At 38.2% G+C, this 11,429-nt stretch overlaps 1 protein-coding gene across 1 annotated transcript in view; it reads right to left on the bottom strand.

Annotated features, from left to right (window-relative positions):
• The window catches only part of CRISP1 (cysteine rich secretory protein 1), a 19,374-nt gene extending 8,682 nt beyond the window's left edge, over window positions 1–10,692 (bottom strand). Inside the window, exons 1-3 of the mRNA XM_003802980.1 lie at window positions 10,630–10,692; window positions 5,316–5,423; window positions 779–869 (exon numbers count right to left, since the gene is read on the bottom strand). Of these exons, the coding sequence (XP_003803028.1) occupies window positions 779–869; window positions 5,316–5,423; window positions 10,630–10,692 (262 nt within the window). The remainder of the gene's footprint in view (window positions 1–778; window positions 870–5,315; window positions 5,424–10,629) is intronic.
• Between the last annotated feature and the right edge of the window lie 737 nt (window positions 10,693–11,429).

Here is an 11,429-nt window from a genome sequence, read left to right as displayed (position 1 = left end):
TCCGTGGCTTAAAAACAGCCACACACAGGTATTCACTATGGATAGACCTTGAAGAAACCTTTGTTTATTTAGCCATTCATTTATAGTGTGTGCTCTTGGTCGAACACGACATTCAGGAGTGGTCTTTTACCCTGTGACAGAGAGGACCTATGCTGTTAATTCACTTTTTAATAGCTTTGGGCTAAGATTCCCAATAATTTGTAGATGTGAAAGTTACGTTAGTACTTATAAATTATTTCTAATAGAAAAGAATTTTTGTAAATGTTATTAATGTCCACTGTGTAGTATTAATGTTTTTATTTCTGCAACTAACAATAAATTAACTAATTCATATGCCTTAATATGGGCTTACTTTTGAGTATTTCAAATTTTTATGAGCAGATCCACAGAGTTGTGGATAATCGCTTCTCAGCTATATTAGTACCTACTATTCCAAAGTTAAAGAAGTTCCCCTGGTGCTGTTGCTGGTAGTTGAGGAAACTACAGAGAATGGAAACCTTTCAGTTCTCTAGCTGCCCTCATAGTTCTGCCATACTGAGAGCTTTGACTCTTTTCTCCTGATGGTTAGAATTCTAGATCTGAAAATTCAAATACCCCAATTTTAAAGTTCAATAATAATAATATAGTGCATTAGGCCGCAATTTACTGCCATGTATGAGCAAGTGCAAATAAATGCTAGATGACTCAACTTTTTCTCACCAGATAACTTAACAATCTCTATTTCATTTTACTTATCTTTTTCTTCTTCCAAATGTGGGTCATATAGACACACACTTACCTGTAATCCTCCTCTCAAGTGGGCTGCTGCCTGCGTCATCACAATACTTTGAAAAAGTTCTGGCATTTTGTGCAGCCTCTTCACTCCAGTTCTACAGTGGAAGGGGTGGGGGAGCACATTTTCTAACTAACATTTTTATGACACAATTTTATTGTTTCTAAAAATCCAAGATATGCAATGTCCTCAATTGTATAACCTAAAAAATGATATTTTAAAAATATTCTAATAAAAAGAGAAAGACAAAAATTTCACTTCATTGTATTGACACTTGAATTCACAAATTGACAATTCAATAATGATTTTCAATGTAGTGTCTATCCTTGATGTAGTAAAGAGCTTAGATAAATGATGTCTACCTAAGGGAAAAGAATGCATTTTAACAAAAAGACACTCAAATGTTTACCACAGCACACCTCACAATTGCAAAGATGTGGAATCAACTTAGGTTCCTATCAATTCATGAGTGGATAAAGACAGATGGTGTGTATACAATTTGGAGGACTACTCAGCCAAAGAAAGAAATAAAATAATATCGTTTGCAGCAACTTGGATGGAATCGGGGACCATTTTCCTAAGTGAAGTATCTCTGGAATGGAAAAACAAACACCCAATGCTCTTATAGGTGGGAGCTAAATGATGGGTACACAGAGACTCAAAATGACATAAAGGACATAAGAAACCAAGAAAAAAGGAGGGTAGGAAGTAGGTGTGGGATAAAAACATATCTACTGGGTAAATGAACATTATTCTAGTGACCCATACAACAAGGGCCCTGTCCTAAGCATCATACTGGGTATCTACATAGCAAAAACACTTATACCCCCTTAATTAATATCTTGAACTGAAACCACAAAAGAAAAAACAAAAATGAAATTAAGGCAGAAAGAAAAGATTTTAAATAAATGTTTCCAGCAAAGGCAGACAAATATTTTTTAGTGGTTTTATTTCAGGCGTGTTATTTTATCTCCTTGATTCTCAGTTTCTGCATCTGTAAAACCTGACCTATCATTCATATACAAAGGTTTGTTCAAAAGATTTAATGTGATAATCTAAACAACAACTGTGAGATGCTAAATCCAATGCTATATATTCTCAATAAGTGAAGGACGGCTGTGATTAGAAGCAAGTACAGTCACACATTTCCATCTAAAATTATAGATCGTAACGATAGCTAACACCACGTCCAACATCTGCCACCAATTCTGTGTACATTTTATGTCACTTTAACCTTACACAATTCTGTAAGGAAGGTGCATTTGCAACTAAAGAGGCTAAGACACCGAGATGTTAAATAACTTTTAAGGATCACCTACTATTTAATGACAGAGAATTTGAATCCAGTTACTCTGGTTCAGAGTACGTGTCTCTATTCTCAGTGTGAGGGAGTTGAAGCATTTTTTCCAGGTAGACTTAGCAACAGCTATTTTCTAGTAAAGATGAAAGGGGAAAAGGGTAGTTATGACACAAAAGATCTGCCCAACACTTCTTCACCACCTCAGTGTATACATGCTTGTGACAGAGTGCTCTGTAGGTGACATCTGTGGCTCAGAGGAGTAGGGCGCTGGCCCCATATGCCACAGAGGTGGTGGTTTCAAACCCAACCCCAGCCAAAAACTGCAAAAAAAAAAAAAAGTGTCCTTGCATCACTCATATCACTCATCATCAGCAAAAGCTGTAGCTTGTTTTCATTGAAGGCTTTTATGTAAATCATCCAGTTACTCTTTAGAATGGTTGGATGACACTCAGAGATTTTCAACCTTGTCCTGGGTGTATAAAGTTGAAGGATAGTAATAGTTAGGTCATTTTACGTGTATATGCTGCCATCTTGTGGTAGTTTTCTAGATCTACCCTTCACGTTAATGAATTTACTAAACCACGAATTAAGTCAGTCAGCCTAGCAATGAATGCAAACATGGTTTTATATACAATTTGAAATATTTTCATCAAACTGGTTACCATAGCCTTCATGGCATTTTCTTAGTTATTGTATTAAGACATTTATAGTCTACATTTAGTAAGTTTCATGACTGCATTAATGTACACAGCTATGATTTAATAATAAATAAAAATATTGCTTAAAAAAAAAGAAACACGGTTTTTCAGGTTTTGATTGTTTTATGCAAGAAAAGATTAATTTTATTCATGGATGTGTCTAACTGAAGGGGCAGAGGTCAACACAGATTACTCCTTTCACTGAGGCAGCCTGCATTTAAGAGCTTATATTAATAGATTTAAATTCCAGACCTTCTTTCCTTGGTTCAGGATGACTCAAAAGAGCTTTCCTAGTTTTATATTAATAGCTTCCCCTGGGTTAAGCAGAGGTTCTTACTGGGAGTGCGTTATAGACCAATTCTTCCCTGTGCTTAATCTTGCTTTTCTGCTTGCCTCCACAGGTAGGTATGAATTTGGAGATTGTGTCTCTGTAACTATCCTGCCTGCTAACCTCTATCTTGGAGTCTGCTCATCTTCTGAAGGGAACTTACCTGTAACACATTATATTATCTGCAGTTTAGACTGCTCTGATTACTGCTGGTGAAGTAGTCCCCCACTGTGATAGATCCCACATTAAAATTGCACATGTGTATTCATGCTGTTGTCCCAAAGCTGTGTATCCTGGATTCACCAAGAGGCTCTGCTTAAGCAGGTTTGATCTTATGTACAGATACGTTTTTTCTTTACTTTTTAAATTCTTTTTACAAAATTTCTGTCTGGTAGTTGTGTTTAATGCTCAGTCCTATTGTTGTTATTTAAATCTCCTGTTGCTAATTCTATCAGTTCTAACCTATATACGTCTTATTTTGGAATAACTCAATTCTCCTGTCTCTTTTGAAATACTTCTCAGTTTTACAGGAACACTTAAATTATCATCTCGTTGATATTTCATAACTTTGTAGCTTAGCACTTGAATATACATATTCTTGTGTTATTTCCCAATTATTCCTTTGCATTTGTCTTTCATTTCTAATAAGGTCTCTGAAATATGGAGCTGTATCTTTTATTTTTCGTCAACTTCTTTTTGTATCTCCTATCCACACTTATTTTCTCATCTGGCAATTAAGGGGTTTGGGGCCTGTTTTTCCTAAGGGAGGTAAGTGATTAAGAGCAGGATCTACGGAGCTGGTCCAGTTCCCCCAGAATCTAGGATCCAGAACTCATAGGGTTTGTTTGTTTGTTTGTTTTTGAGACAGAGTCTGACTTTGTCACCCCCTGAGTGCTGTGGTGTCATAGCTCACAGCAACCTGAAATTCCTGGGTTTAAGTCATTCTGTTGCCTCAGCCTCCCAAGTAGCTGGGACTATCGGTGACCCACAACACTCAGCTATTTTTAGAGATGAGGTTTCACTCTGGCTTAGGTTGGTCTCAAACCTGTGAGCTCAGGCAATCACCCCACTTGGCCTCCCGAGTGCTGGGATTACAAGCATGAGCCACTATACCCAGCCCAGGAACGCATGATTTTGAATAAGGTACTTAATTTCCCTGAGGCTTACTGTCAGAATTTGTAAAATGGATGTGATTGTACTAGGGGAATTAAATGAGTAAATGTAACAAGGTCCTGGAAGAGGTCTGCCATTAATAAGCTTTATATGTCTGCCATTAATAGGTTTTATATGGTACCTTCCAACACAAGAATGCCTAATATAGCAATTGTTTTTACTGTTTTGTTCAAATAACATTTTGAGTTCTACAATGACCAAGATAAACATTTCAAAACCCTTTTTCTATTCACTTAATCCCCCCCTACATCCTTCACATGAGGAAGCTGTTCATTAGAATAACCTGCCAGAGCCGGCACTGTTTCTAACCCTTGTTCCTGTAAGTCAGTCCAGGGTTTGAGAAGCAGGCTAAGGTTGCCCATACATCTGAATGATGCTGCTGGATATTAAGTGAGAGTCTAATCATCTCATAACCTGAGATTTCTCTACATTTCTTGCGACAGAACACACCTGGTGTGTAGTGGAAAGCTAATTTCTCTAACCTTTTATGGGATGCAGCAAAATCAGGCAATAGACTTGCCAGTGTTAATTTAGCTGGAAACCTCAACTAGATACATATGTGGACATCTTCGTCCTCAGATGAGTGTCTTGGCCTCTGGGCTACTGGCCAGCGGGGGCAGCTACGAAATGGCTGGGGAACTTGTTAATCCTGCTCTATCGTCTAGCAGGATTGGCATCAGCTGGGAGCTTATGGGGTCCCCACGTCTGACATCCTGTCTAGGGATATCAGAGAATGAGGTACAGGAAACTGTGCTTTACCAAGTTCTTCAGGTGTTTCTTAAGTGCACTGAAGTCTGAGAAGCACCGTCCTAGGGTGTACAAGAGTGAAACTCACCCGAGTTGGAATGGTTGCTCTCTCATTGACGAACTATATGATCGTGGGACAGTTACCTGCCTCCTCTGGGCCTCTGTTTCTTTTATGCTACAAGTTTTGTGTGAAAATCAAAACTTTTAGGATATCAAAAGTGTGTAGAACTTAATCAAAACTCAGTGAACACCATCATACTCATTGCCGTCACTGCTGGAGCTGGCCTTTGATCTTACCATCGTCAGCATGTTGCTGGCTGGGGGAGCTACTCTTCTCCTGAAGGCGTTGTGTACATTGACAATTTCTTCTTGTACAGATGCCAGTTCAGTGACAAGTTTGTGAAACTTGTTACCAGAAAATTATTAATTAGTGCTCACTTTTTATTGAAGTGTAATTCATCACAAATATATTTGTAGACCCATAGGCAATGAGAAGTTACAGTTCACTTTTTATGTTTTGTTTTGTTTTTAAGACAGTCTCACTCTGCCATTGCCCTCCTAGCTTTTTCCTATTTTTTAGTAGAGATGGAGTCTCCCTCTTGCTCAGGCTGGCCTCCAATTTGTGAGCTCAGACAATCCACCTGCCTCGGCCTCCCAGAATGCTAAGATTACAGATATGAGCCACCATGCCAGGCCTGAGAATGTATAGTTTATATTGAACAAAGAAATACAGCATTTTTGAATGCATGGCGTGTCAGTGTATTAGATTCCATTACTCCTGTTCTAGTTTTGAGGATTTCTGAATGTTAGGCTGACATCATAGTAGTTTTTACAATAGTGCATTGATTATTCTGTGATTATGATTTTTCAAATTTATGATTTATTCTTTGGACTATTCAAAGGACTTTTTATTGGGCAATAAGAGCCATAGTGAAAGATGTCTTGAAATCACCTCTTTTACTTATGGATTTCTCTTCCCCACCTTATCTTGTTTCCTACATAAAGTACTTAATTGAATCCCCGTCTAATGGCCTGGGAGAGCCCAAACCCAAAGGTTCATTATGAAGTACAAAGACTCTGTTATTAACTCAGATTCTGTAGCATTTTCCTGTTCATATATGAAATGTTTACAAAGTACATGTAAGAAAGTATAAAATAGAATTCAAACTCAGCCTATAATCTAGAATTTGTAACTATTCTTTTCACTTGCTTATACATTATCCTGCAACTCACAAAGAAGAAAACTTTGTGTTTGGAGTTCGCATTGCCTGCTATAAAGAGCATCCCTTTAGTGTGTGTGATACATCACATATACCTGATACGTTGTTAAAGACTTAAAACTAATATGCTATAATTTTAGTGGTGTCTCTGTTTCTTCCTCAATCACCTCCTGAGCTATCAGCACACTTTATGAATGAACAGGATGCAACACCATATCTTGCTCTAATATAAAGGAGTGGTTGGTGTTTATTTTACATCAGTAATTTTAGGTTGTAGGATAGGGCATAAATGTAGAATCCAGAAGACCACTCTCCAGACTGCCCCTGTGGTGCCATTTTTTTTTTCCTGACATTGCAGTTCGACTTGGACTTGAAGAGAGGTTGAGGACTTCTAAGATTCCACTTACACTCTCCTCATTCCTCTGAAAACCTATGCTCCAGTGAGACCTGTTGCGTTTGCCTCTCCCACCTCATCCCAAACACTAACACCCTATAATGATTTTTCTTCTCATTTCCTCATATTCCTGGCAACTGGGTCTCCAGACATAAGCTCATCCTGTCTACTCAGATCGATGCAGTCGATGTGAGGGATTTTAACATTCACACAGATGACTCCACCCCCTGATGTCTTAGTGCCTCGATAACCTTCTCCTTTAAATCTCTCCTGCACTTGCCTGATCTCCACACTTAGTGGGTCATTAACTACATATAACTCAATCATCCCAAATACCGTACCTTTCACATTGCCTGGTCAAGCATTTTCCTGCCTGACCAGAATTTCTCGTTTTTCCAAGTTGCTCAGGACAACCCACACCGACTGTTCTTCAAACAAATGTCGACTTCTTCCTCCGCCTGCATTCTCTCAACTAGCGTCTCTTGTCTTTCCTTTCTCCTCTTTCTGTATTCTCTCGTTTTAGAGAACAACTCTATCTAAAATTCTAAAGCTTATTTGTACACCTTAATCTAGAAATGTCCATCTAGGAATACTTCAACTTTGGATAAGGCTAACAAGGCCCCGCATTGGCAGCTGAGTATTGTCAGAAAAATATTGCACAAAATGATGAAGACTAGTGTCACCCCAAGTCAACACGAGTGACTTCACCCTGTCCCTTAATTCTGCTCATCAATTCTAGTCAGTTATCTGGTTAACTCATTTTGTGTCTCTCCACATTGTTGTAGAATGTTCGCGTTCTCCCCTGTTCACAACTACCTTCTTTAAAGGGATTGTGACGTTATCTACTACCCTCAGTAAACAGAAACCATCAGAGGTCAGCTGCTTCAGCTCTGTCACTCAGCTCACCAATGGGCAAATATCTGTCCTCTTTTTGTCCTCCCTTTCTGTAGTACTAGAGATGGGTCATTTTTTCTAAGGCTCAACTCTCCACCAGTGTTATTTGCTCTGATTTCTACCTTTCTCAGAATCTCACCTTATTTATTTATTTATTTTTTTCCTTTTGTTTATGTTCAGCTGCTCTAGCTCTCTGGCCCTTCTCAATGGTGTTGACTCACGAGCACGCTGCTTGTACGTTCAAAGAAACAGACACTTCTTCATTTACCTCACTCACTCGTCCAATATTCTTATACTTCATCATAAGTATATTTCATACTTATAAGTAACACAAGTATATATATTTTATATATTCTCCTACTTTATTAAAATTATGAAACATGTTGCCGATTCTGGCGGTCTACAATTTTCCACTCACTTTCCCTGTATTATTACACTAAACCAGCAGTCCTGTGTCAGAGGTGCCCCCGCCGCCTTAGGCAACGTCTAGAGAGACTTGTGGTTGTTATGATGAGGTTGGGGGGGCCCAGTCTGCTATCCTTCTTGTGGGTAGAGGCCAGAATGCTGTTGCTAAATTCCTACAAGGTCCAGGACAGCACCTGGTAACAAAAAATTATCCCATACAAAATGTTGATAGTGCTAAGGTTGAGAAACTACACGTTATAACAACTCCCGTTAAGATCTCTGACAAACTCAGTTTGTATATCCAATACTGTTTTAATGACTTTATCCTACTTGGTCTAACGGCTCACAACTCCTTTGTTCAGGCTTTCATTATAGCAATTCTCTTGGTGTATGGGGCAATACACTCTCTTCCTCTTACCGCTCAGATTTCTCTTCCCTTACCTGGACTGACTACTGCCTGGCTGCCTTCTACTGGCTTTCGAGAATGCACTAGTGCTTTAGTACCTCAAGATTTTCTCTCCTCACCAACCCCTTCTTTTCTTAATCTGTTTCCAATCCCTCAACCAGAGTCAAATTTCAAAATAACAGACACAATAAAGTCACTTTTCTTCTGCAGTTTACAATTTGTAGAAAGATGAACTAAACCTTTCCCAGGGCCTTTGAAGGCCATGATTATTTCTCAGCCTCTATTTAGGATATGTTCCCCTGGTTCTCTCTGTTATCGTTACACTGATTTTCTTGTCATTATCCCAGTGTGCCTGTTTCTTTCCTGTTTTAGAGTGTCTGCTCAGTTCTGTATCTGCGATAGGATTCCCTTTCAGCATGCATGGCTGACTTGTTCTCCTGATCTAAAGTCTCTTATGACCTCAGACAAGATTGGGCCTGTCTGTTATCTGGTCTTAACTCCCCATACTTTTCCTCCAAAGGTATTTTTGTGTAAAAAATTATCCCATACAAAATGTTGACAGTGCTAAACTCTGGCAGACAGCCGGATTACTATATACTCCATAGTAGTAAAGTGAGATCTGTTTGATTAGATGTTTAGTCTCCCAGCAAATTGACATTGGAGGAAGTTTAAAATAAGATTCAGGCTGGGTCGTTATTCTATTTACTTTTCACCTGGAGACTGAAAATAAGAAAGCAGCCAGTCATTTTTGTTGGTTAAATTGGAACACATTATTTAATTTAATTGGGATTCAAAATTTAAATTTTTTAAATTTATGTTTGGGGCTTAATTTGTCTTGTTTTCTTATTTTAATTAAAAATTCTCAAGCCTTTATTGCAGAAAATACTCTATAAAAGATATGTCATTGTTCTGGTAATCCTATTATAGAATACAAATACCTTTTCTATTGGATTCCTGGGCAGTAAATGGATCAAGTTTTGATCCCCTTGAATGGGAGGAATTCCACCTATCTACATTTTGCTCTGGGTTTTTAACTTGTTATGCTGATTCCTTCTTTATTTAACACAGCAGCCTAGGTCAAGCTGTCTCCCAGAACTTGGGCTAAGTGGCCAGTCAACCTAGTACTAGGTCTGGCGGACAAATGTATGTTTCAGACTGTCTGCTTTCCTTTGGAATAGCAGCTATGCTTCTGGTTAACTTTTCCAATTGTGAAGGATAAGAGTCACCCTTCTATGCTGGGGGAGTAAGGTGGTCAGAGGATAAGAGTGAAGCAAGGAAAGGCTTCGTCAAGGTACTAATTCCAGCTTACTATGGAATTCTTAGGTATTAGACAAGAGTGCTACCTAGACTCTCTTTGGTGAAGAGGTGGGAATAATAGGACCTGAACACCAAACCATCACCCTAATAGCTTAATGCAAATGGATTTTTTTCACCAATAATGTTAGGTGCCTGTCACTTTTGGCTTCTCTTATCTGGTCTATGAAAATATAAAATCACTCATTATCTGTACCAAAACTATTGACTTCAGCTTGTCATAAAAATATTTTGGGAAAATTAAAGTATGTAATATTTTCTTTATATTATTGAGGTTATTTAGGGGTGAGTATCATTGGCTGATCATAAAATCTTAGGGACCTACTCATTACTGCCCCATTGAGTATTGTATTTCTATTTTGTGATTATTGAAGTTTTTGTTTTTAATAAGTAGTGAGATTTAGGCATCAACTGTCAATTCCATTGTTAACAACCCCGAATGTCCCTCTTTGCTGTTGGGACCTTTTCATTTTATACTTAATTTTATGTGTTAAATTCTGGTTGTAAAGACAAATTATATAGCTCAATCAGGGTATGATGACATATTTACCTTTCTGAGAGCAAAACCAACTTGTGTGTGTGGTTTTTTTTCCCCCCATTTGTTCATTAAAAATTCATGGATAGGTTGTAAAGAAGTAGTTTCTGCCTTACATTCTCATCTATTTTTGCATTATCCAGAGAGGATAAGATGAAAGGCATGGACCCATGGAGCTACACTGATTGAGTATAATTTCACACTCTGCCACCTCCTGGTCATCTGACCTTGGCCATAGGGATTGACCTTCCTATTCATTGGCTCTCCCTTCTATGATATAGTATGAAGAATAATACTTGCCTCAAAGGGTTATTATGAGAAGTAGAGGAATAACAGGTGTAGTGTCCTCACAATAGAGCCTGGAACATAGTGACCTCTGTTCAAGGAGTTAATTTTTATCTTTGTCTAGAAAGTTAAGTATGAAACATATAATGCTTACATACACTTTTGGCCAAAACAGGCAAGTAACCAACAGCAGCAACCAAAAACAAGAGTTTCGTGCCCATTGCTGAAAAGACAAGTAACATAGTTTTAGATTATTCTTAACACATGGGGTAATGTTTTGCAATAAATCTTATCTGAACCACTTTTACATATATTTGCATTTTTTTTTTCTCCAAAAGAGACCTGAAAGATCATGACAAAGTTTAATGCCTTAGTCACTGGGACTGAGAGAGGAAAGCAGGATTATGTTAAGAATGATAACAGACTCCCAAAGATATAATTGTTTAAAGCCCTGGAACCTAATATATTATATTGTGTGGCCAAAAGGTAAGGTAACAGATGAAATTTAAACTGCTAATTAGCTGACGTTAAAGTAAGGAGATTATCTGGGAATATAAGAGGGGGGCAATGTAATCACACGGTACTTAAATGTAGATGAGGAAGTCAAAAGGGTCATTGTCAGTGGTGTGACACAGAAAGACTTGGTTGGCTCTAGCTTGCTTTGAAGACAGAGAAAGCTGGAAGAAGTACAGGCAGCCTCTGCAAGCCAGAAAAGGCATGGGACTAGACTCGCTCTTAGAGTTGCTGGTTGAAAGCTTGATTTTAGCCCAGTGAGACTTATGTGAATTTCTGACCCTCAGAACTAGAAGACAATAAATTTCTATTATTTTAAACATTGACTTTATAATTTGCTGTAGTAGCAAGAGGAAACTATCTAAGAACACAGCAAGATTAGATTTGAATTCTTCATCACCTGCAGAGTGATCTTGACCCCAGTAATTTGTGTAAGTGACTCAGA

This window comes from Otolemur garnettii, unplaced genomic scaffold (genome assembly GCF_000181295.1).
Source record: "Otolemur garnettii isolate 467f Iridium unplaced genomic scaffold, OtoGar3 scaffold00269, whole genome shotgun sequence".
Taxonomy (NCBI): Eukaryota; Metazoa; Chordata; class Mammalia; order Primates; family Galagidae; genus Otolemur; species Otolemur garnettii.
This window is presented reverse-complemented; position numbering and strand designations above follow the sequence as displayed.